This window comes from Nannospalax galili, unplaced genomic scaffold, assembly GCF_000622305.1.
Source record: "Nannospalax galili isolate Female #2095 unplaced genomic scaffold, S.galili_v1.0 scaffold2227, whole genome shotgun sequence".
Taxonomy (NCBI): Eukaryota; Metazoa; Chordata; class Mammalia; order Rodentia; family Spalacidae; genus Nannospalax; species Nannospalax galili.
In genome coordinates, this window is record NW_008356468.1 from 202,706 (window position 1) to 228,559 (window position 25,854).

Consider the following 25,854-nt stretch of genomic DNA (forward strand, 5'->3'; position numbering starts at 1 on the left):
AGAGAGAGAGAGAGAGAGACAGAGAGAGACAGAGAGAGAGAGAGACAGAGAGAGAGACAGAGAGAGAGAGAGAGAGAACAGATGGGGCTGGGTAACATGCCTGTCATGTAAGTAGGAGGATGGAGTTTGGATCCCCAGTGTACATATAAAAGCTGGATGCAGGCAGATTTCATTGGCCAGCCAGCCTAGCAGGATGGATGTGCTCCAGTTTCAACAAGAGACCCTATCTCCAGAAATATGGTGGAGAGCTATTGAGGAAGACACCTCATGTCTGTGCTTGTAGGCCCTCACACACAAACACATACACACACCACAGACTCACACACATACACACAAAAGAATGGCTTGGGGGTAAGGAGCAAGAACCTGGTTAATGGAGGCACAGAGAGAGTCCCAAGGGGGTCTCTGATGCCACAAAAGGCTGGTCCACTCAGTAATACCTGTCTTGAGACTCTTGGTAGAACTGGGATGGAACAGAGTCCGGTGGGGGGCACGCGGGTGGTATGCATGGATGGGTGTCTGGGGAAGACGCGACACTGCTCCTACATGTGGGAATTTCCTTCTCATTACCTGGAATCTGCTCCTGGCCCTCAGCTGTGGTCTTTCCCGTTTTCTGGGGGTGGTGCTGGGGACTTCTTAGGCCTTTCTATCGTTGCTTTCAGTTCTGCAAGAATTCCCAGAAAAGGGAGGGGGGTCATGGGGTTCCTTGTAACGGCCCCCAGCACCCATAGGGATCCCTCTTCCTTCCCTCCGCACCCTTGCTAGCCGGAGGGTCTCTAGCCCTCTCGCAGGTGACCTTTAGGGTCCTGGGGACGCGGGGGAAGGGGCTCCCTTGGGATCACACCTCCTCCCCCTGCCTGGGTGACAGTCCCTAAACTCCTGGGGGAATTCGACTCCAGGGAATGTCCTGGGGAAATCCCTGCTCAGAGACTAGCCAGAGGCAGGCGGCGATTGGGTCCAGATGACCCCACCCCTTTCCTGGGCGGAGCCCCGGACTGGAACTCTGGAGTTATGAGACTCCGCCCCTGCGCCCTGTGATCTCGGTCTGGGTCTCACCCAGCTATGGTGCGCGTTGCTCTGCTGTGTGCGCTCTGGGGCTGCCTGCTGACAGCGGTGAGTGGCTTCTGTCCCCACCCCAAGGGAGTCTGGAATTTGAGAGTGGGAGTTGGAAAGAGGAGGAGAAGAGAAGCAAGACTTCGGAGACGAGATCTTCCTAGCTGATTTTAGGGTGGGGGAGTCGAGAAGGGTGCAGAGGCTGGGCAAGGCATCCCCGACCTTGGCCAACAAATGAGGTGGGCTGCCCCCTCTCTCTCTAGGGGGTTGGGGTTCTGGGTAGTTCACAGAGGGCACCGCCTGCACAGGCGTGCCTAGATGGCTTTATCTGATGGAAACCTGTGCTTAGGGGCTGGTCACAGAGACTGGAAGGGGTTTCTAAGTGACTTGGGGGAAGGGAGGTTGGCCAGGGGAAGAGGCCGGTCTGGTCTGACCTGTTTCCTGTCCCTTTCCCGTCTATTTCCGTTGTGGACAGAGGCCCAACACTGGCCATTATCTTCTCTTTGCCAGCCAGGGCCACCTTCTTCCAGGGGATCGTGTGGGAACAAGAGCTGGGTGCAGATGCCCAGGTACTTTTTGTTAAGATGGGGGATGATTTCTAAGCCCCCCATCGTGACTAAGCCAACCTAGAGGATATCCCCTAAGGCTATGCCTCTTGAACTTAAAAATACAGGGGGCACCTGGAGGATGAGAGGAATGGCACATAGAACCCAAGAAAGCGCAAGGAGGCCAGTCTGGGTTTCTCCAGGCACCAGAATGGCTCCCACCCAGCCAAGCACATCTCCGGGATTTTCAGAAGCCTGCACTTGATTCACTTTTGGTTTAAGTGTATTTTTGTAGTTCCTCATTCTGGAGACTGGGGATCCCCTGAGTACCTGATCTGTGTCTCATCCCAGCCCATTGGGGCCTCCCCCTATATTCAAGTACTCTGGATTTCTTTTTGTTCTAGTCAGGGTCTCGTGTGTTCCAGCTGGTCTCAAATTGGCTATGTGGTCGTTTCCTATTACTGGCCTTGGGCTGGCTGCCCCAGGGATTCTCCTGTCTTGAAGATGTGCTTGATGTGGCTGCCTGGCTGGCCTTCTACAGCTAGGACAGTTAGTGGGCCAAGCACATACTGCTAATCAGCTGAGTTGAGACAGGGTCTCATGTGTGCCAGGCTGGCTTTGAACTCACAACGTAGCTGAGGATAAGCTGAACTTCTTTCTTCCATTTTGTGAGCGTACGTGGTGTGCATGTATGTGTGTATACACGTGGGGGGGTACACGTGGGTGCTCATGCACATGTATGTGAGTTCTTGTAAGGTTGATATTGAGAATCACCCTCAGATGCTCTTTCACCTTGCTTATTGAAGCAGGGACTCTCAATCAAATCCAGAGCTCTCGGATATTTATTGGCCAGTCTTGCTAGCCTGCTTGCTCTGAGGACCCCATCTCTGCCTTCTGAAATTGGAATTACGGGCGAGCCACCATTCCTATCTGACATTTACGTGGGTTGGGGGATCTGAACTCTAGTCCTCATGTTTGCTATGCAAACACTTTAACAGCTGAGCCTTTGTTTTGTTTTTAAATTTTAGGGGTTTTTTGTTTTAGTTTTTTTTTTTTTTTTTTTGAAACATGATCTCCCTGTAGTCCCAACTGGCCTGGATCTTGCTATGTAGACCAAACCAGCCTTGAATTCAAGAGATTCGCCTCCTCTGCCTCTCAAGTGCTGGAATTAAAGGTGTGAACCACCATGCCTGGTTTGACCTTGAATTTCTGGCCCTCCTGCCTCTACCTCCCTAGTTCTGAGACCACACACCCATTTTATGTGGTGCTGGGGATTGAACCTAGGGCTTCATGCATGCTAGGCAGGGACTGTACCAACCTGGCTAGTCCTCAAGATAGCCAAGAACTGTAGATTCTGGCATGTGGCCCAAACAGGAATGGCCCACAGTGTCACAAACAGGGGCAGTGAGGAAGCTGCTTTGCAAGCTTTCATTTTTACTCTTAGGGAGAAAAGATGCAAGAGTGGGAGAGGTAGGAAAGAGCCAGAGGTATGGTGGTAGGAAGTCTGGACCACTCAGGAGCCAAGTCTTCCCTTGTAACCCCCAATTTGGGCTCCAGATAAGGTCTGGGCTGACGGTAATAGCAGACACTATTTACTGGGACTGTGAACAGAACATCGCTTGTAGTCTTCATTTGATTGCCCAAATCCTGTTATAGATGATCAGAACAAGGCTTAGAAAGGGGGCTAGTCTTTTGCAAAGTCTCAGAGCTAGGCAAACAGTAGAACATGAACATGGACATGGATCTGCATCTTCCTGGCTTCTTGCTACTCATGTGGAGACAGTCTCTAAGCCATGGTCCTAAGATCAAGGACTTTCACAGCACTGGGAGTAGGGTGGGAAGGCTGATGAGGTGGTGTCTGGGGTTACACTGTTGGGGACAAAAGCCTTTTAGTTTCTTTCTCCATTTGGGGGTAAGACACATTTTGTTAAGTGATTTCCTCAGATACCCAAGCTGAATGAGGACTGCCAATTAGCGGATCCTGAACAGCCAGAGTTACCAGGGTGCTAGGCATCCAAGTAAACACCTGCCTATATGTGGTGATTAAAGCTGCCATTTCATGAGCACCTACAATGGTCCAGATGCTATTCCAGACCATGTGCATGTGTTCTTCCACATCTTCACACCCCAACCCTCAGAAAAGATACTATTATCCCAGTCTCTAGATTAGGAAACAGGGCTAAAGAGATGGCTTAGGGGGTAAGAGCACTTGCTGTTCTTCCAAAGACCTCAGTTCAGTTTGAAGTACCCACTTCCAGCAACTCACAACCACCTGTAACTCCAGCTCCAGGGTATCTGATGCTGTCTTCTGGCTTCTGTGGGTACCTGCACTCACATGTGCACATACCCACACATAAACATACAGTTGAATAAAAAGCAATCTTTACAGATGAGGAAACAGCCAAGAAAAGCGAAAATAACTAGTATGTGTTACAAAGTTGGTTGTCTGATCTCAAACCTGGGTTGTTTTTTCTTTCCCCCTCATGGTTGTTTCCAAAGTATAGGATGATTCTAAGGAATGCATGGAACTAAAAGTACAGGCTGGAGAGATGGTTCAGCAGTTAGGAGCAAGTACTGCTCTTGCAGAGGACCTGAGTTTGATTCCCAGCACCTATGTTGGGCAGCTCATGACCACCTGTAACTCCAGTTCCATGGGATCTAACACCTTCTTCTGGGCTCTTAGGGCACCTGCGCTCACATGTGTACCTAGCTACACATAGGCACACACATCTGTACATAATCAAAAATAAAGTAAATCTTAAAATAAAAAACAAAAAAACAACCAAACTCACAACACTACAAGGCTGGGAAGATTGCTCAGTGAATAAAGTGTTTGCTGCACAAACATGAGGACCTGAGTTCAAATCCCCAGAACCCATGTAAGGTAGAGCATGATAGCCCAAGTCTGTAATCCCAGTCCTCCTACAGTCAGATAGAAGGTAGAGACAAGAGGATCCCAGAGGCTTGCAGGCCCTCTAGCTTGGCATACACAGCTGCGAACAACTAAGAGACCCTGTCTCAAACACAAGGCTGTCCTCTGTGTTCCACACACTTGAACTGTGGCAAGTACATACTTGAAATCACATGACACTCATACTATACACACACATAGACACACATCATAGGCACACACACATCTCATACACATACACACATATACACATTACACACACAAAACTAAAACACATAGTTGCTTTACAGTTCTTCAAAAAATTTCATTAGAATTAATTACATATTTTAATTACAATAATTAATAGTAATTGTGTATGTGTGTACATATGTGCATGAGTGCCACAGTGGACAGAGGACAATTTTTGGGAGTCAGTTCTCTCCTTCTACCATGTGGGTCCTGAGGATCAAACTCAGGTTGTCAGGCTTGGCAGCAAGGGCTTTTATGCACTGAGCCATCTGATTAGCCCAATCCTTTTCATTTTAATTATTAAAAGTTCAAAATTACATTTATTTATTTATTTGTGTGTGCCTATGCATTGAAGTCAGAGGACAACTTTTGGGGGCTTTGTTCTCTCTTGCCACCACGTGGGTTCCAAGGATTGAACTCAGGTCGTCAGACTTGGCCTCAGGCGCTTTTACCTGCTGAACCATCTTGCTGGCCCATCCTCATTTTTTCCAAGGAGGTAGTCTCTGGAGCTAGACTATAGTTAAGTGCCTCTCAAAGACTTCCTAATCCTCCTTTTTAAACTAAAATCAAGAACAGGTCCAGAGTGGAGGACTTTCAGTGAGCCAAGCTACCAGTTTATATTTAATAGCATTGTTTTGCTTCTGTTGAATTTATTTTTAGGGTTTCCTTTAATTTATGGGAAGTGATACTGTCTCTTCTCTTGTAGCAATAACAGAAGATTTATAGTTAAAAGGAGCATGTTTAGAGCCTGGCGTGGTGGCACACGCCTCAGTCCCAGCACTTGGGAGGCAGAGGCAGGCGGATCTCTGTGAGTTCAAGGCCATCCTCGTCTACATAGTGAGTTCCAGACCAACTGGGGCTACAGGAGACCCTGTCTCAAAAAGACCAAAAAAAGGAGCATGTTTAAATTAACAAGAAGCAGTTCATAGTGTGGGTGGTACCCGGATGCTGAGGAAATGGTTTCGGTGAAATACAAGTTTATTGAGGGAAGATGTGTTGAGACCTTCCGATTCTGTCCCTGGGCAAGGGACCCAGTGTCTCTGGTGTCCAGTGTTGCCCTCTATAGAATGATTTTATCCTTCTAGCTTTACAATCCTAGCATTTTGTGAGTGAGGGGTTGGGTGAGCTGGTGGTGTGGAGCTGGGGATAGAAACCATGGTGGGGCTAGGAAGGAGGACTGGGGCCAGCTGGAGCCAGCAGCCTCACTCTGGAGTCCTCCCTTCCTGCTAGGTCTTTGGGAACACCGAGGACTCAAGCAGATCTATTCAGTTTAGAGAATTCTGAGTTCTTGCTTTATAAAGCACCAGAATGGCTCTCTGGGTGCTTTTTATAATCAGACCACTTGGCAGTTTTGGCAGAAAACAAACACTCCTTGTGACACGTGGGCTCCCTTTCCTGCTTTGGGACTCCGCATCTGCTATAGCCTCTGTCTTGGCTCACTTTCAGCATGCGTGTCAAAGAGGTGACTAGATCCCTTCCAGTTACACACTTCTGTTTTTAGGTCCATCTAGAACCAGCTACTGTATGTCAAGAAAATCAGTATTCCTTCAATGGCCGGTGCTGTGATTTGTGCCAGCCAGGTGAGATGCCAAGCCTCTAGCCCATACTGGGACCCTTTCCTCTTGGCTTGCTGACAGATGTAGACACCATGTACAAACTGTGGGTCAAGTCCGTTATGACCATTTCTCCTCTCTGCCCTGTTCTCAGAGTGCCCCAGGCTCCCTTTCTGCTGGGCAAACCTCTGCCAACTCTAACCTGGGGTCCTGCTTTTCCTTCTTCTGAGGTTATGGAGGGTCTGAGACATTCATCCCTGAGCTCTGCCCTCACCCCCACCCCCAGCCCTGGCTTGGCGTGTCTCGACACCGGTCTGATTCAGGGATTGGCCTGAGCTGCCTCATTTCCTGTTGTTTTTCAGGAAAGAAGCTGTTGAGTGAGTGCACAGAGCACACCAGAACACAATGCCTTCCTTGCAGCCAAGGCGAATTCCTAGACACCTGGAACAAGGAGACATACTGTCACCAGCACAGATACTGCGAACCCAGTGCGTGGGGCTGCTGGGAAGGGACGCAGGAGCTGGGCTGATACTCCTGACAATGCAGTCCCTCTGGTTTAGTAGCCAGGGTCTGATCTAATGAGTTGGAGTCTGGGTTGAGTCTGCGTTTTAAATGAGTTGATTGTCATTGATGCTTGGAAGACAGTCCAAGAAAGAACACGGTATGAGGAGAGGGGTTCCTGGGATGGCAGGGTTTTTCCCATCCTTCCTTCTCATCTCTGCTCAGATCAAGGGCTCCAGGTCTGGAGGGAAGGCACCTCAGAGACAGATACCACCTGTGTCTGTCAGGAAGGCCAGTACTGTATCAGCAGTGACTGTGACAGCTGTGCTCTACACACCGAGTGTGGCCTGGGCTTTGGAGTCAAGCAGATGGGTAAGTGGCCTGATTGGGGGACAGCTCTTCGAGTGGGAGAGAGGAGTTGGGGGTCAGAGGCAAGGGGCTTGGCAATGGGCATTCAGCACCAGAGGCTGAAGGGAATAGACTCCTACTGGGTTGGTATTCTCCCTCCAGTGAGCAGGAAATGAGCTCTTTTGCATTCTGGCCTTGGTTATGAGCAATTGCCTGGGGAGGGGGAGAGGAGACATCGTGCTGGGCTGCAGCCTATAAGGGGCAGTACTGCACGGGACAAGAAACCCCAAAGGCAGGAGCTCTTCCTGCCCTGCCTGTCCACTGGCTCCCTTGGGAGCCAGCATGGGGCCTGCTACAGTGACTGACGAGTTCTCCCTACCTATTCCCAGGCACAGGGAAGAATGATACCGTTTGTGAGCCCTGTCCAGTTGGTTTCTTCTCCAATGTGTCATCTGCTGTTAAAAAGTGTCAGTCTTGGACAAGGTATAAGGACTGCCCCCTCCCACAACCAAGGATGGCCCAGGCCCTGTCTCAGTCTCTTCAGCCACCTATGGCCATATCACACTCATACACTAGTGAACTGTCTGCAGAGTGACAGGGCTGGCCCAATCCCTGCATTTTTTTTTTTTTTTTGACTGCTCCTGCTTAGTGGAATAGATCCTGTTCATCTCCCATTCTTCTTGGTCTCTCTCTCTCTCTCTCTCTCTCTCTCTCTCTCTCTCTCTCCTCTCTCTCTCCCTCTTATCTTTCTGTGAAGACCAGAGCTCACCCTGGCATGTTGTTGCTCAGAAGTTACTCACCTTGTTTTTGGTGTGAGCACCAGGATCTTCCTGTCTCCACCTCCCCAACACTGGGATTATGCTCACATATGTGACTTCTGGGACTCAAACTCAAGTCCTCACACTTGCAAGACAAGCACTTGACTAACTGAGCCATCTTCCCAGCCCTCCTTGCTTCTTAATGGCTTTCCTTGGGCTTGGCCTGGGTTCTTCTGTCTTATCACTTTCCCCACCTTCCCTGGGCTGTTTCATTCACATCCATGGCCCCATCTCCCCTGGATCTGTCCTGGAGGCCCCAAACAGTCATGTAGTTACTGAATATTCACCACTGTGAGGTGACTCATCAACACCTCAAACTGTGCATCCTTCCCCCACCTGCTGCCCTCACCCGGAGCAGGCCAGTGGTGGCTCCTGACAGCCATGCACTGAGTCTCCCTCCCTGCTTCCACTTCTAATTCAGCCTCTGGTCTGTCTGCCTGGTCTGAGTGTCTTGGGAATTGACCTCCTTGTTTTCTCTATAGTGGTCACTGGAGCTTGGGCCTCATCACTGTGTGGTGTGGTGACAGTTTCATCTCCTGGGCTCCCTGCCTCTGGCATCCCCCTTGGCTAGTTTCCTATCCTCTTACCTGCGTGAGCTTCTGCAGCTCCTTTGGGTTCACAACATTTCATGATTTAAAGTGCTTCGTGGCTCTCACGGACTTTGAGAGAAAGGCCAGACTCCTTGGCATAAGGCTCGGCCTTCCGGCTGCTTCCCCAGCTCTTCCTCTTCCCCTGCCCCTGCTGTATCCTGCACTTGCACCCCTGAGCATGCTGTTCATTTTTGTCTCAAGCTCTTCTGCTGGAAGAACCCATAAACACATGCCCCATTAATTTTTTTTCCATTTAATCTAAAAATGGGCACTACCCTCCCCTATAGGCTGTTTCCTCAGTGTTCCTTGCCTCTTCTACATGTAAACAAACAAACACATGTACACACCCATATTCTTTCCCATTTAATTTTTAACACAAGTCATAGCATACTATCTACACTTGGTTCACTGTCCACTTTCCCCAGTGGAATGCAACTCCTTCAATGGAGAAATGCAACCTTTTTTTTTTTTTTTTTTTTTTACCCCTCTATCCCCTGTACTTGGAACAATGCCAGCTACAAGTAGGCACTCGTGAGTCTTTACTGCTGGGTACTGACTGATCACAGAGGTTCCTGTAAGGGAGTCAGATCTGCACCTGCTTAGCTTCCCTCCCATCACACTGCCCAACTTAGATGGTGCGTGCTGCTGCTCCAACTTTTGCATCATCCGGGGCCTTTCTAATCTCCCTTTGTGCCCCCGATCTGCCTCAGTAAGTATGGGACTCCCTGCCTCTCGTCTGGAAATGGGAATGCCCTTCCTTTCACAAGAATTTAGATGGAGACTCTAAAGGCATTTATTAAACTTCTGAGCACTTTTCTCATGCAAGGCTGAAGCGACATCTCCCAAGCCTCTCTTTCTCTCACTGTCACTGGTTTTTCTTTTGCTATGTCCTGCTCTGTCCACTTTTCCTGAGACCACCAGGATCACCCACCCCACATCTCACGCCTCCACTCCTGCTGTGCCCCTGACTGGCTGCCCGTCTGCATTGTCTCCTTCCTGAGTTGCTCCCTGGGAGCAGAGCCTCTCCCAGAGTCAGATCATCTGGTTGGGTGCTGATGAGACTCTCCAGCCACATCCATACAGACCTGTCCTGCCTGCTTCTCACCAATCTGCTTTTCCTGGCTCTCTAACAGCATCCTGAGTGTCACTCACTTGATGTTCCCTCCCCCTGCTAAGCTGGAGTACAATGCTACTCCAGCTTTTGAATCCTTCAATACCCTTCTGCTTGTCTCTCTTGGAAGAAATCAGAGCTTCTTAACAGGGGCCAGTTTGCCTTCTGTGGGACATTGGCCACCTCTGGTTGTCTTTCAGGTACCATAACTGCTGTGAGGGGACTGCTCCTGTCATCTATTGGGTGGAGGCAGGGATGCTGCTAAACACTCTGGGACGCTCAGGATGCTCCCAAACATAGAATACCCAAGCTTGAGACACCCAACCTTAGATCGAGCTCATTCTTTCTCATTCCTGTCTTGTGGGTCCTGCCTCTGAACAGCGTCCTTTATGTTTTGGCCCAATTCACGAAGTTTGGCCACATTCCTAATATTCCTCCTTCAAGACGGGCAGTAGCGTTTTCATTCACTTATAAGTTCCTGTCCTTCTCATAATAACCAACAAGGGATGCTGCCCTGTAAGTAACGTGCTCAGTGAACTTGGACTTGCTGCTTACTGACTGCCTCCCTCTGGAAGCTTTATTATTTCTTTTCCTGTGTGTGTGTACACATACGCATGTACACATATGTCTTTGCACAGCTGTGAGGCCAACAACCTGGTGGTGCTCCAGGAAGGAACGAGGCAGACTGATGCCGTCTGTGGTGAGTCTGAGGGAATAAGTCCTGGCAGGCATTTGGAAGGTGGGAAATGAAAGGGGAGTGCTGGCTTTCCCTGTCTGAGCCTCCTTTTTGTCAACTGTAAAATAGGTTGACTGTAGTACCTCCCTTACTAGGTGATGTGAGCACTTGGCACAGAGCCTGGCAGTTTGGAGGTCCTCTATGAATGCTGCTCTGCTGCCCCACACCTGAGGTACAGGTACCCTGTGACACTGAGCCCTGTTAGCCTCCATTTTGATATTAGAATGAGAAGCCTGGCCTACTGCACAGATCAAACTCACATAACTACAGGGGCCAGGTTGGTCACTGAATGCATTAAAAAGGTTAGGACTGGGGCTGGAGAGATGGCTCAGTGGTTAAGAGCACTGGCTGCTCTTGCAGAGGACCTGGGTTTTGTTCCCAACACATAATGACAGCTAACAACTGTCTGTACATGTACAACATGGGTGTACTTACCCAGGAAATATACCCATACACACAAAATAAATATAATAAACAAAATATTTGAAACAAAAAGGTCAGGAGTAAGAAAAGCACGTTCCTGAGCTGGGCCTGGTGTATAGACATGTTATCTCCGCTTCTTGGAAAGCGGAGGCAGCAGTTTTGCAAGTTCAAGGCTTGCCTGGGCAACTTAGTGAGGCCCTGTCTTAGAAAGTGCAAAGAGAGCTAGGGGTATAGATTGGGGGTAGAGTACTTGCTTAGTGTGCAGGAGGCCATGGGTGTAATCCCTAGTGCCACAAAGACAGAAAGAAGGGGGAGCATTCTCTTTGCCTTTAAAAAAAGACTGACTTTCCTCTTGGAGAGGCTGGGACTAGATTGGAGTGAGAGAGGCACTTGACCTCATATATAACATTTAATGGAGTGTCAGAAAAATGCAGTCACCTAGAAAAGTAACATTTTGATATGACACTAGAAAAATTAAAAACAAATGCCAAAAACTTGTGATCAACAAAATAGCAAACTTTAAAATAAAGACAGGCCAGGCATGGTGGCGCATGCCTTTAATCCCAGCACTTGTGGGGCAGAGGCAGGCGGATCTCTGTGAGTTCAAGGCCAGCCTGGTCTACATAGTGAGTTCCAGGACAGCTGGGGCTACAGGGAGACCATGTCTCAAAAAGACCAAAATAAATAAATAAATAAAATAAAATAAAATAAAGACAGGATCTGACTTTGCAGATGCATGACCCTGTCTCACTTCCTTCATGCTGATCTTGGCCCTGGCTCCAATAAAACTTTATTTGAAAACCAGGTTGCCACCTATGGGCCATTGTTAGCTCACTTGGTATCTGCCTCCTGACTTATCAGCTGGATGTGTTGGTACAGGTCTACAATCCCAGCACTCAGGAGATTGAAGCAAGAGTATCACAAGTTCAAGGCCAGTCTGGGCAACTTAGTGAGACCCTGCTTCCAAAAGGACTTACCTTGATGACCAAGATTTTTGGTGTCTCTTCAAATTTTGTGGGGGAAGTGTTTGCACCCCTTGCTTCCTGTTGGACATCTCGCCATTTGTTATTTCATTTGCCCTTTAGAATAGAGACTTAGATGCAAGAGATACTTTATTTCCCTTCTCTACATTTCCACAGTGAACATAACAATGCAGACACAGGAACTGGACTTCTGTAATCCTCAGAGAATAGGGAAGCATGCAGGTCTCACTGCCTCTCCCCATAGCTGATGACTGCCACTTGGGAAGGTGGCTCCCTGGGAGTCTAGTGTTCCCAACTGGTAAAGAAACTTGATGTCCAGATTTTTAATATTTAATATCCCAGGACTAGAGAGATGACTCAAGGGTAAGAGTATTTATTGTGCAAGCACCCATATGAAAAGATGGGTGTGGCCTCATGTGCCTGTAATCCCAGAGCTGGTGGGGGATAGAAGGAGACAGAATCACTGCAGCCTAGCTCCAGGTTCAGTGAGAGACTGTGTTTCACAGGAATAAGGCAGAAAGTGATAGATCAGGACACCTGATGTCCTCCAAATGCATATACAGAGGTGCGCACAGCTGCACACACACACACAGACACACAGACACACAGACACACACACACACACACACACACACACACGTGGAATCTCTCAGTTTAGAAACTCTGGCAGCTATTTCAAAGCATTAAAAAAAAAGGGCTGGTTCCCTAATGGCCACATTTTCCCAAAGGCCACCACTTGAAATCTCAGACCGGAAGCTCAGATACTGGAGGGTATGCATGGGGTGGGACCTGTAGGTGGGATATGCTTATGTCTTCAACTCTCCAGGTGTTCATTCCCGGATGCGAGGTCTGCTGGTGATCCCCATCGTGATGGGAGCCTTCATCACCATCCTCTTGGTGTTTGTCTCTATCAGTGAGTGCCCAGGTGGGGAAAGGGAGGGAGGGAGGGAGCTGGATCCACAGAACCAGTCACATGGTCATCCTGATCCACCCTCTCCACACCCCACCCTTTTTTTCTTCCCCTCTAGGAAAGGTGGCCAAGAAGCCAAAGGACAAGGTAAGCCAGCCCTGATGACAGAGAGCTGGAAAGAGTGACTGGTGGACCAGGAGGCAGGTTCATGTCCTACTGGGAAAAATGGTTGCTGTGTAAGCATCAGGACCTGAGTTTGGATCCCCAGCACCCATTTAACAAGCCTATAACTCCAGCGCTGTGGGGGTAGCAGGGAGGCAGGCAGATCCCTGGAGCTCACTGGCCAGCTAATCTGGCTGGAATACAGAGCTCAGGGTTCAGTGAGAAACACTGACTGAGAAAATAAAATGGAGAGCAATAGAGGAAGACCTGGTGTCTCCCTCTGGTCTCCATATGCACAGGAACAGGTGCATGAACCTGCACACGCCTGCATGCAACACACACATACACACACACATACACACACATGCATGTGCACACAGGGAAACAGGTTCAGGGTCTATCCCTGGGGCCAGTGGGATGGCAATAGGACTGGCTGTTTTCATCCCCTCCCATCCCTGTGTCCAATCTTCCCTCCTTCCTCCTACTGTTCACCTTCCCATGGGGCCGTGCTTGGCACCAATGCAGAATAACCCTGACTGTCCTTTCCTTGTCATTGGACTTGGGGGGAAGCCAGAGGGCCAGCTCCTCTTTCCCCCTGGGGCTCTGACTCTGACTCTGACTCTGACTCGGGAAGCTTTCTGTCAAATTCCATGTGGCCAGCAGGGGGCAGGAGGCATCTGAGAAATCGGCTCTCACCCTCTAGAGAAGAGGAAGGATTTAGAAGAGGGGGATCCACTCCCCAGGGATAGGCTACTGGAGGTACATTTGTCCCGCAGCTGGGGGTGATCTTACGTCTCACATCTTGGCTCCTCAGGACTTCCTGCCCAAGCGGCAGGATCCCACGGAGGTGGAGGATGTTCCTGGCCAAAACCCTGCTACTCCGGTGCAGGAGACCTTGCATGGGTGTCAGCCTGTCACCCAGGAGGATGGTAAAGAGAGCCGTATCTCAGTGCAAGAGAAACAGTGATGTAGTAGTGTGAGCTGGAGGCACCTGGTCGCAGAGCCTGGAACAGCTGTGATGGTGACATGATGGAGGTTGTCTGGCATGAATGACCGCTGAGGTTTTAGCTTTGAGAGGAGCCATAGCAAAGATGCTGAACACAGTTCACCCTTGAGAACTCTCACACCTGCCCTACCGCCATTCCATCTCCCCACTTGCTTCTGAAGGTGGAGGAAAAATTTTGGTGTGTGGGGTCCACAGCAATACCACCAGAACCCAGCAATGCAAGACCTCAGGGCTGTATCGCAGTGGCTTCCACATGCCCTAGAAGACATAGATGCAGGGGTCCATTGCTGCATGTGGAAGGCATGTGACTGCCCATCAGCAGGGAACCAGTAAAATAAAATTATATTTATACAACAGGATCTCAGAAACACTGTCAAGAGGACAAAAAGGCGGGTGTGGAATGATCATTGGAGAAACAGTTTCTAAAAGCACATACATGAGCTGGTAAGATGGCTTAGTGGATAATAGTGTTTGTCGCCAAGCTCAATGGCTTGAGTTTGATCCCTGGGATTCATACGATGGAAGAGAACCAATAACTGAGAGTTGTCCTCTGACATGTGCCCTGTGGCATGTGTTCCCATGCCCTGCATACACAAACAAATAAATAAATGTTAAAAAATAAAAGCACATACTGCAAGTTGGGCATGGCATGCCTGTGATCCCAGACAGCACTGAGGAGGATAAGGGGTTCAAGGCCAGCCTTGGCTATATAATGGATTCAAGGTCAGCCTGGGCTACATGAGATGGTCTGAAAACAGAGCAGAACTCCAAACAACCCAAACCAAAAACAAACGCACAAAATTTCCATATATCCCCAAACAGTATGATACCCTACTATGTTACTGTATTGTGTAATTATAATACTGTACAGATACCGTATGTGCAGATACAGAAGGATGCCTATGGCTAGCTATGAATGAGATAAACATTACATGTCTGGGTAAAACAAGGAGTCTCGGGAAGGATGTACTGAAAACCCACACTCGAATTGGTGATGTCTAGAGTTAGGGAGACTTGGCTTTCCCATGATGCTCCATTACTTTCCCAGTAGGAGAGTGGATCCACGTAACGCTTACATAATTAAAAAATCATCAAACATGTACAAAGAAGACCGGGGGTGGACATGCTGGGTGACATGAGCTGTTTAATTTGCTGTCAGGCTTACAGAATTAGGGCATTTTCTGAAGATAAGTAAGAATGTCCCCAGGCTGCTGTCCCTCCAGGGCAGTTTCCACGTGTGCTCACTTTTGGCAAGTTCGTCGGACTTCAGGTTCACTAAAGCAGCCTTCCAGGCTAGGCTGGCTCTGCAGCCCTCCCTTGCTTACAGGGGTAGAAACAGGCACAGAGAGATGGAATGACTTCCCAGTAGCCACACAGTGGCTCATACTTGGAGCTCCCATTCTTGATTCTGAGCTGTTCCAAGATCATCTGTCTCTCTGTGTTTCCAGGGAGATCCTGATTGTCCCTCCACCCCACCCACCCCCTTTCCCACCTTCTGACCTCCCTAAAGATCCAGTAGTTCCTGCTTCCCAGACAGAAGGTGCCCTCTCCTGCCCCCCAGCATCTCAGGATAAAAATAGACTATCCTGTTCTCTTTTCCTGCTGTGCCAACTGAGGGGGATCCTAGCCAGGAGGAGCAGCAGATGGAGTGGGAGGGGAGGGGAGGGGAGGGGAGGGGAGAAAGGCTGGAGGACTGGAGAACAAGGAGGGGAAGGAGGAGCCCTGGGAAGAAACTTGCAGATTCCCTGCATAGGCTCCCACTGAGGTTTAACCCAGGGGTCTCAGTGTGCTGTGGATTTCCCTGAGTTTCTGGCTCCTTCGAGGGTGGGGATGAAGAGGGCTGGTTCTTACAGAGGCCCAGAGGGCAGCTGGGCACCTAGAGAAGGGACCTGGCTTTGGCAGTCTTCCCAGAAGAGCTTCCAGAGCCATTTGGAGACCCAGGTGGAAGCTTGGGTTTAGAAGGCAGAGCAAAGTGGCCAAGAAGCCAAGGAACTCTGAGATCTAGTCGTCTTTCCCTGCCCAGAGCCCCAAAGTTGGTGGCACTCACTTCCATGAGGGGGTGTGATAGAAAGAGGTAAAAGGCCCGTCTGTCCGTGTCTGCCAGTTGTCCTCCGTGTGGTCTTGGGTGATCTCACCACCTCTCTGCTTCCTAGTGTTGTGGCAGGTTCTGTTGTTGTTTCTGGGTTCTCCTCTAGGTCAGAGGTTCTTCGGCTTAAACAAGCACCCAGGAAGCACTTGTGAAACTTGCTAAATGACAGATTGCTGGGCTCCATTTCTGGAGTTTCTGGAACCGAGATAAAGAATTTACATTTCAGCCAGTAGTTTCCTTTAATCCCAGCACTTGGGCAAAAGCAGGCAGATCTCCGTGAGACCGAGGCCAGCCTGTGGCTATAGGTTTCCTGTTGGCTTTGGGATGGCTTGCCTTGGGTCTTCCCTGTCCTGAAGACAAGCTTGCTATGGCTGCAGGCCAGGCCTGCCACGGCTGAGAGAGTTAGTGCTCAGGAGCATAGACTCTCAACCCCAGTCGGTTGAGACAAGATCTCATGTAGCCCAGACTAGCGAGAAACTCACTATGCAGCTGAGGATGACCTTGAACTTCTGTTATCCCAGTGCTGATTACAGGTATGTGCTACCACACTGATTTTATGTGGTGCTGGGGATCGAACAAAGGGTTTCATGCATGTTAGGCAAGCACTATACCAACTGAGTCCCCCCCACCCCCGGCCAGGCCTGAGGGGTGCCTACAATGCTTCCTGGTCTCTTCAGAGCTTCACGTGCCCACAGTGAGTGCTCTGCCCTGTTAGTTTTCATGTCAACTCCCCACCAAAGCTCCTTGGGCTCAACTCACCAACACACTGCCTGCCTTCATTTCTGTCTCATGTCTGCTTCTGGAAGTTCTCCTGAAAGTGGGCAGAGCTAAGCACAAGAAAGTGTGACTTCTGTGTCTCTTAGCATCTCTGCCAGAGGGAAGAGGTGGGCAAGCTCTGGTTCTTACGCAGCTTGGTCATGGGCTCTCTGTGGTCTTGGGAGTTACTCTTGGGTGTGTACTTCTGTCTTGGATCCTGGATAAAGGGCTGGTTCCCTAAGGGTCCTGCCAGGTCTCAAAATAGCAGAGGACCAACCTCTTCGGGGTCTACACTGATAGGCCACTGAGGGGCAGGTGTAAGGCTCACAGCAGCCGGCAGATGGCACCAATGTAACATCCAAAGATATTGGCTGTGGCTTGGTAGTTGTGAGTGAAACTGGCTTTGCTGCACAGACTGCTTTGAAGAGGAGACCTGTTTACCCTTGAAGGAGTCCCCTGCAGCCTGTCTTCCTGCTTTTCCTATTTCCCGGGACCTGTGGGGACTTGACATGCAGTTGTCACAGTTGATAGGACAGCCCCAGGGAAGGTGGGGGTCTCTTATAACATCCGTTTCACAGATGGTGCTTGGAGGGCAAATTGCTTTCCAAGGCCTCAGAGTTAGAGCTGAGATCTGGATCTGAGTTCACTCCCATCAAGACTGTGGCTGCTTGGGAGTTGGAGCTGGAGCAGAGGAGACTCTTCTAGAAGAGTTGAGGGCTGGAGACTCTGAGGGTGGAGAGAAAGGCCATATGGGTCAGGATCCTGAATGAAGAGACCACAGCCTTCCCCAGGACATGACTGCTGACTCTAGTGCAGTCCTGGAGGACTGAGGGTTGTGAGTTGCTGAGCTTCTCATGTAAATCTTCTAACATTTAAATGCTACTAATTCTGTGACAAAAAGTGAGTGCCCAAGAAAGTGCTGTGTATAAGGCTGGGATAGAAAGACTGAGAATCTCACAGTGTATAATTTGTGTGTGTTTGTGTGTATGCTTGTGTACGTGTGTGTGGTGCATGCACAAGTGCACATGCGTATGCATGTGGAGGCCAGAGGACAGCCCTGGATGTCATTCCTTAGGAACCACCCACTTTGTTTTTTTGAGACAGGAGGCCTGGAGCTTATCAAGTTTCATGAGGCCTGGAGCTCATCAAGTAGGCTAAATTGCCTGGCTAGTGAGCCCCACAGATCCACCTGTCTAGTCCTCCCCACTGCTGGGGTTACAATTGAATGGAATTGTGAGTCACCATTCCAAGGTTTGGTTTTTGTTGTTGTTTTTTGTTGTTATTGTTTTTGGTTTTTTGGGTTTTTTTTTTGTTTTTAGGTTTTTTTTTGATACAGGATCTTCCTACGGTTCCAGCTGGCTTGGAACTTGGAGACCAGAATGGCTTGGATTTCATAGAGATCTGCCTGTTTCTACTCCTGAGTGCTGGGAGTAAAGGCATGAACCACCAGGCTTGCCATTCTCAGCTTTTCAGTGCGGGTTCTGGGGACTGAACTTAGGTCTTCATGCTTATAAGGCAAGCACTTTACCAACTGAGCCATCTCCCAGGCCTTCAATGCTTTGTGTACCTGTGTGTGTGCATGTGCACTGAGGTCCTGAGAGGATCCCAAGTCAGGTCAGGTAGAATGTTCTAGGGAGGGAAGAGGTTGGACAGAGCCCCTGGGGGCTTGCGCTGTGCCCATGCAGGGTGACTTTGGCCCAGGGTATTGAAACTCAGGGGAGTCCTAGCCAGATGCAGAAGTACTCCTCATGGGCACACCCCTACACGGGCATGCCCCAGTTGTGTGCACAGACACCCTGCTGCAGCCATCCGGCCCTGCGGTAGGTTCCTTGGGCAGCAGAAGTTATTAAAGACTCTGCCCCCAAGGATTGCTCTCCCCCAGAGTGCATCTGGCATAGAAAATTACAAACCCACCTGCAGGGGTGGGGAGATGCAGCTTTAATTTTATAAATGAAAGGAAAATACAATCTTCATGCTGTGGTCTGTGGTGGAGAAATGGTTCTTGAGGGGGACTTCCTTGAGACCAGTAGTGAGGTGAAATGGGGATTCTAGGAAGGTCAGTCAGCAGCTTTTGACCCCCGAGACAATGAGATGAGGACCATTCTTTCTTCCCTCGCTCTCTTCCTTGTCGCTGGGGCTCCTGCTTCTCTCCCTGCCCACTGGCACATCCTACTGGGTCTTGGCAGCTTGGCTAGTCCCCATCCTCCTCCTCACCCCAGTCCTCCCTCCCACCCTCTGCAGGGGCTGCCTGTCCTCTTGCTCCATCCTTCCCACTTCCTGCCCACATCCTCTCCAGCTCCTCCATCTCACCCAGGTTCCTTCGAACAAGCGTTATTGTTTTGGCTAATTATAAAAGTCATAATCCTGCATCACACCCCCCTGTTCAAGCAATAAACAGGAACAGGAAAACAAGACCACCTGTAAGCCTCCCACCACCCTGCCAATCACAAGGTATGGTCCTTCTAGATTTGCCAGAAATAGTTTCTAAACTTGGGATATTATACACACTGTTTTGTAAGCAGCCTCCTCTCCTCAGCTCTATACAGAAGATGTCTCTCCATGCCAATAAATATAGATTGACAACATGGTTTTTAATCGCTGCATAGATTCTACTTGTACGACAGGCTCCTGATTCCTGGGAGAACTCCCATGTTGCTGGAGTTCAGGCACTTCTCTTCTCTCCCCATTCTCCATTTGGAGCCTCCTGGTGTCCCTTCTTTTTCCCTGTCTCTTCTCTATCATCTTCCATTTCCTCTCCATCTCTCCCTTCCACACCTACCCCCTCCCGCGGTCATCCCTGTCATCTCCACCTATCCCTTCTCTTTCTCCCCTCTTTCCCTGGAGGAAAGGACATCTTGGGCTTTCCCTGTAGTTTCTTGCAAGCTCTCTGCGCCCTGCTGAGGGCTGGGGGTCGGCGGTGTTTAACACCCGCTCCCCTGTGTCAGACGTGTGCTGTCTCATTAGCCAGCCTGTCCCCCCCAAGTGAGGCAGGCAGGAGCCACTGTAGCAGTGAGAGGCCTAATTGAATGTAACTAATTATTCACTCCCTTAAATGGGCCTGGGAGGGACGGAATTACTCACTCTGAACTGGGGAGACAGGGAACTGGCCGGCTGGCAAACAAATCCTGGGGCCTGCAGAGAGGGCTCTCCTCGGAATACTAATTAGGGCAGGAGTGATGGGCGAAAGGCAGGCAGACATGCCTCTGCCCTGCTCTGCTTCATGGAGGATTTGGGGGGTCTGGAACAGAAACAGTCCTGATGGGAGGGATTAATGGGTGGGGGAGGGCAGGGGAAATGGATCATGGAGCTTGTTCTGGACACAGACAGGGGCTGATGTCTGAATTGGACAGAGGTAGAGGAGAGTGAGCAGGGTGGCAGAGCTGTGGGCAAGTGACCTGGGTCCCACAGAGCCAGGGGACCCAGCTGACACTGAGGTGAATCACTGTCAAGCACAGGTCTATGCTGAAGGCCTGATGTCTATAATACTGGATATCTGCATTATCTTGGGAAAGCCTGGGGTGGGGGGCGGGCACTATAGCTCATTCCACTGGGATCAGCTGCTCCGTGCAGAGCCTCAGCTCTGTTCTGGCTGGCTGCAGCTCCTGGTCCTAGAATGAACCAGCTTCTCTGGGTGAAGACTTGACTACTCCATGGGAGTCTCTGTTCCATGGGGTCCATTCTTCTGATCCAACCCATTCCAAATGACCTCAAGCTCAGGACTGATTTGGACTGAGGAGCAGCCTGAGGGAGGAGCAGCCTGAGGGAGGAGACGGGTGGGGGAGCTTCAGCCAGCCAGGAAGATGGGGCCTCAGGCCTGGAGGGGAGTAAGGGGCTCTGGGCTGCACCCCTGTGGGCAACTCCTGGAGGTCAGAGGTCATTAGCGATTGCATATTTGTGGAAAAGAGATGAATCAGACTTGGAAAGATCTAGAATGGAGACAGGGTGGGGGAGTGGTGGCTTAATGGCTACAGTAACTGTGATTCTAGATTCAATTTCTGCTCCAGGAGCCTCTCTCACATTACCTCATTCAATCTTAACAGCCGTCCTGGACCACAAGGTCCAGGAGAGGTTGAGTAAGTGGCCCCAGGCCTTACATCGGAGCTTATCTCCCAACTCTATATTCCCTGAAGGTCCAATCGCATAGTCCTTTCTCTGAGGCTGCTTTGCTTCTGTGATTGCGCCTGTGATCGCCTCTCTAGCAGGTGTTAACGTGGGCGTGCTACTGTTTTGTGTGTGCCTACTTGTTAGATGCATGCCTACTTTGTGTGTGTGTGTGTGTGTGTGTGTGTTTCCTTCTGAAAGGAGCTGGCTGTCCACACAATGGACACACAATGTCCACACATTGTCCGGCACAATGTCTTCTGATGATCATCTAGAGGGGGGTTGGGCAGCCACTCTGTCTCTTAAGCCAGCTCCAGTGCCCAGTCAGCTGGTGACTCCCTCTCCTTGTGGCTGGGGCTTGGGGTGGGGTAGGAAGGCATGTCTTGCCAGCTAAGTGACAAAGAGCCTGGTTAGAAACAGAGGTGGCCACAGCCTTCTGAGCTTTTAGGAAGGGGAACTCCTTCTTTCCAGGCTTCCACCTACTCTTGCCCCCAGTGAAGGTGGCAGGGAGAGGCAGACTGTTGCTTTATCACCCACCCTGCTCCCCCTTTCAAGTGCAGGGACATCATGGGAGCTTCATGGAAGGGGAGCAAATTTATGAGCTTGACGCTGATTCACAGTCACCTCACTGGCCAATCCATCTTTTTGGAGCCAGGGATAAAATGAAATTATCGTGAAATAAATCTGTGCAGCTGATGGAGGGGACAGGCAGGTGGGGCAGCAGGGATTGGGCAACAGGAAAAGCTGGAATTCATGTGGGAGGCCACCACTGCTCCCCTGGGCCAGAGTCCAGAGTGGCGACTTTAGCTGCAGCCCTCCCCTGGAAGTCTGGAGTCCAGGCAGAGCTATGTCTAAGCCTTCAAATCTCCCTGGAGCCCTGCGCCAACAGGACTATCATCTCAAGGGCTAGATGCAGGATCCTCAGGCCTGCAATGGGGTCCTGAGTCACCTATGTGTCCTGGCAATGCTCTTGGACCAGGGGAGGGGATGGAATAACTGTCCACTGTGATTATAGCCAGCAGTTAATCAATGATCAATGACCCGCGAAGGCTGGCCTTTGGAAGTCCCCTGCTGGGCTTAGTGTTAATTCTTCAGTTGCTGGGAATGAAAGACCATCCTGTGTCTGTGCAGAGGGCATAGGGTCCTTGTCTGTGTTTTATCAGACTCCACAGCAGGACAGGCGTGTAGCATCTGAGCACCAATATTGACAGGGGTTGGGGCAGCATATCTCAAAGCCCTGGGCACCCCCTCTCCCTCCTGTTGGTCCCTGAAGACTGACTTTATGCTGCTCAATCAGGAATGGGTCCACAGACGAAACCCCTGGTGCACTAGCTAGGTCCAGAATGCCAAGCCTGGCTGTCTGAGGGAACCCCTCTGCCAGGGCACTGAGCTGGAAACTGGCTGGTATGGGATCATTTGGCCTCCTGAGTAAGGTCAGCCCAGACCACAGTGAATCGATGAAGTTCCTTAGCCAGTCAAGGCTCTGCTGGGGTCACTGGGCAGGGCTGGGCCTCACGACCCTTTACTCACCCCCTCCCCAGGGAGGGCACCATGACTTAGGGGCGTATAAGAACCAGACTTTCAGCCTCCACTGTTGCTGTGGGCTGGGCAGGGTGGTGCCTGAGTGCAGCTTTGGGTTTGCTGGGCGGATGGGGTTGGGGCCAGTTTCAGTAACTCTAGAAATGAGATTTGCAGTGTTATCTGTGCTCGTTCAGGCCCAGAGTCTTGGGCACCAACCAGCTCCTCCAAGAAGCTGAAGGCCAGGCTGCGTTTCAGCACCCACTGGAATAAGGTGTGCTTGTGTGTGCATGTTTATGTGCTTTGTATATATGTGTGTGTCTGCACATATTGGTTTGTGTGTGTATCTGTGTATGTTTGTGTGTTTGTGTATGTGTATTTGTATATGTGTGTGTTTGAATGTGTATGTTTGCATGTATCTGTATGTTTGTGTGTGTATCTGTGTATATCTGTCTGTTTTCTTGTCTATGTGTATGTTGTATGTGTGTGTATATTATTTATGTATGTGTACATGTTTAGGTGTGTCTGTGTATCTGTATGTATACTAGTGTGTTTGTGTATCTGTGTATGTATGCATGTCTATGCATATGTTTGTATGTATGCTTGTGCATATATTTGTGTGTATGCATGTTTATGTATACATTTTTTTTGTGTGTTTTTGAAACAGGGCCTCCCTGTAGACCCAGCTGGCTTGGAACTCACTATGTAAACCGGGCTGGCCTTGAACTCACAGAGACCTGCCTGCCTCTGCCTCCCAAGTGGTGGGATTAAAGGCATGCACCACCATACCTGGCTTTATGTATACATCTGTATGTGGGTTTTATGTGTATGTTTGCATGTGTGTTTGTATGTTCACATGTGTTTTGTGTGTCTGTGAGTTTTTGTGTTTGTATGTACATGTGTATGTGTGTATTTATATGTACATGTGTGCCTTTGTGTGTATATGTGTCTCTGTGTATATGTTTTTCTGTATGTATATGTGTTTATGTGTGCATACACCCTGGGTGCTACATGTGGTTTTGTCTCCAGCAGTGTGTGTGTTTCCTGGTGAGTGGCACACTTTTTAGTAAAGTGTGTGGAAGCACTCAGCTTTCTGCTTCTGTGTCTTGATATTTCTCTTAGTGCCTGGGTATTGCTGGATTTGTGTGAGTGTGTGTATTTCTTGAGTAGGCACCTGTACATATGTGTACCCACAAGGTCCTGATGGTTCTGTGTATATGTGCTCTGTTTGTGCCTGGGCCACCTATAGGCCCATGCCCAGACATGCCTGGTGGGCAAGTCAGGCAGGCTCCTGTGCTCAGGGCAGGCTAGGTGGGTCTGGGCATCTTCCAAAGGCACCAGCTCTGCAGGGAACAAAGGGGTAATCAGCAGAGAGGCCACAAGAGCTGCTGATTGAGGAAGGAACTAGTGAGGAGCCTCGCAGGGCCCTGCAGGGTCTGTGGGGGGGGTGCTGGGGCAGTGGGGAGCCCTGGCATCCTGATTAGGAGGCATCAGGTGTGGATGGGCTTACCTGTGCCCCAGGGATGTGGCAGCCTGGAACTCAGGAGGCAGAGGGTAAGCCCAAGGAGGGGATGCCCAAGGAAGGGACAGGGGCAGATTCATCAGACTAAGCACCTGGACCCAGGAGCTTGAGGAGAGGGAGGTGGCTGGGCACAGTGTGGACATCCATGTACCCTAAGTGGCCCCCATTTGTCCAGAGCTTGCCACACACCTGCTGCATAATCCTCCCAATACTAAAGGGTGGTGCTGCCCCCAGCCAGGCTCCTGATGAAGAGATGGATGCTCAGAGAAGGAAGGCGGTTGTCTCAAGGTCACAGAGCTGCAGACCAGGCCTGTTCAAGTCCAGCATCTTTGTTTTAATCTTTCTACTACTTTGCCACTCCCCAGGCTTCCTGGAGTATCACCAGTGGGGAGAAGTCAGAAGATGGTACTGGTATAGAACAAAAGAAATTTATAAAGCCACTTGATCCACCAAGCAGGTTAACCTGGGCTGTGGTGAGTTACCTGCTCCTGGAGATAGACGAGAGTCTCACTGATGAAGGGCTTCCTTGCCGGACAGAGTCCATTCTCTCCATCTTTGAAACTGGACTGGAGTCCCTAGTTTGAATCCCAGCTCCACTGTTTACTCACTGTGTGACTCTGAGCCGCTTCCTAGGCGTCTCTGTGCTTCAGGTTTCACATGGGCAATGCACGTGAAGCGTAAGAACAGTACCACATGCAGTAAGCGCTCTATCAGATCTGGCCTTGTATGTTGAGGTAGCAGAGTGGGGTGGGGCCATGGAGGGTCAGAAATCATAAAGCAGGAGTTGTGTCCATGGCTGAGGCTGGAGGGATGGAGTGGGGCTCAGGAGGACCCCTGGGGAGGCCCAGTCCTCTGTCTCTCTCTGGGTGCCACTCTAACTTCTTCTGCTCTTCCTGAACATGTCCTCACTTGGTCCCCATTTGCTATCCCTTGAATTGAACCATACCACTCTCACTTGTAGCCTTCAGTGGCTCCCTTTTACCTGTGGACATAGTCCAGGAGAACCCCTAGAAGGGCCATAGGAGCTTCAAGCAGCACATCTGGGTCCCCTGGGGACTTGACTGTTTTCTCTCAGTACCCAGAGGATATCCCTGAGGGATATGACTTATCTTTCACATCTCTCTTGAAGAGGGCCAGGCCAGGCTCAGAGCCATCAGCAAAACATGACTGTGGACTCAATAACACATTATTTCCTGGCTGCTTCCGCCTGCTCTCTGCTTCCACGCCTAGTCTGGCAGTCCTCTGAGTCTCCTCTTGGGCGCCTCCCGCCCCTCAAGGCAAGTGGACCATCCCATTTGGCTTCAAGCCTCTTCTTGCCTGGGATTCCATCTGGTTCCGATGCTTGACTACCACCTGGATGCTCCAGAGCATCCCTCTAGACCCACCTTTCCAGAGCTGTTTTCCTGTTTGGCATAGACACTTGCTGTATAACCGAGGCTTCTCTTGAACTCCAGATCCTACTGCTTCAGCCGCCTGAGAGCTGGGATTACAGGCCTGTATCATCACATCTGGCCCTAGCAGTTTTATTCTTTTTTAAATTATTATTATTATTATTATGGGCTGGAGAAATGGTTCAGGGGTTAAGAGCACTGGTTGCTCTTGCAGAGGATCTGGGTTCAATTACCAGCATCAACATAACTCCAGTTTCAGGGAATCTGACACCCTCTTCTGATCTCCATGGGCATTGCACAACACTGGTGCACTTATATACATGCAGGCAATACACTCATTCACATAAAATAAAAATAATTTTAAAAGCTATTATTATTACTCTTACTATTGTGAGGGGCACATGTGCTGTGACACCTATGTGGAGGTGAGAGGACAACTTTGTGAAGTCAGGTCTCTTCTTTCACCTTTCTCTGGGTTCTAGAGATTGAACTCAGGTTACAGAACTTGTATAGCAAGCGCCTTTACAGTCTCAGCCATCTTGCCAGAACTCCAGCAGCCTTTTTAACCCTACATGAAGATATCAAACAGTTTTCTCAGA

The 25,854-nt window shown here is 49.9% G+C and overlaps 1 protein-coding gene across 1 annotated transcript; it reads left to right on the plus strand.

Moving 5' to 3' along the window:
* The first annotated feature begins 995 nt into the window (after nucleotides 1-995).
* Cd40 (CD40 molecule) lies at nucleotides 996-14,232 on the plus strand. Its single transcript, XM_008854612.3, has 9 exons — nucleotides 996-1,113; nucleotides 6,239-6,317; nucleotides 6,653-6,778; nucleotides 7,017-7,163; nucleotides 7,529-7,622; nucleotides 10,297-10,358; nucleotides 12,627-12,713; nucleotides 12,829-12,857; nucleotides 13,687-14,232. Exons 1-9 carry the CDS (start codon nucleotides 1,063-1,065, stop codon nucleotides 13,837-13,839), a joined length of 828 nt encoding a protein of 275 aa, XP_008852834.1. The 5' UTR covers nucleotides 996-1,062; the 3' UTR covers nucleotides 13,840-14,232.
* The last annotated feature ends 11,622 nt before the right edge of the window (nucleotides 14,233-25,854 follow it).

What these genes read in the sequence shown, in the direction of transcription:
- Cd40 (XM_008854612.3), top strand. Translation starts at nt 1,063, where the DNA reads ATGGTGCGCGTTGCTCTGCTGTGTGCGCTCTGGGGCTGCCTGCTGACA. An exon ending in CTTTGGAGTCAAGCAGATGG is followed by an intron (nt 7,164 to 7,528) that starts GTAAGTGGCCTG and finishes ACCTATTCCCAG; the next exon opens with GCACAGGGAAGAATGATACC. An exon ending in CTTGGTGTTTGTCTCTATCA is followed by an intron (nt 12,714 to 12,828) that starts GTGAGTGCCCAG and finishes CTTCCCCTCTAG; the next exon opens with GAAAGGTGGCCAAGAAGCCA.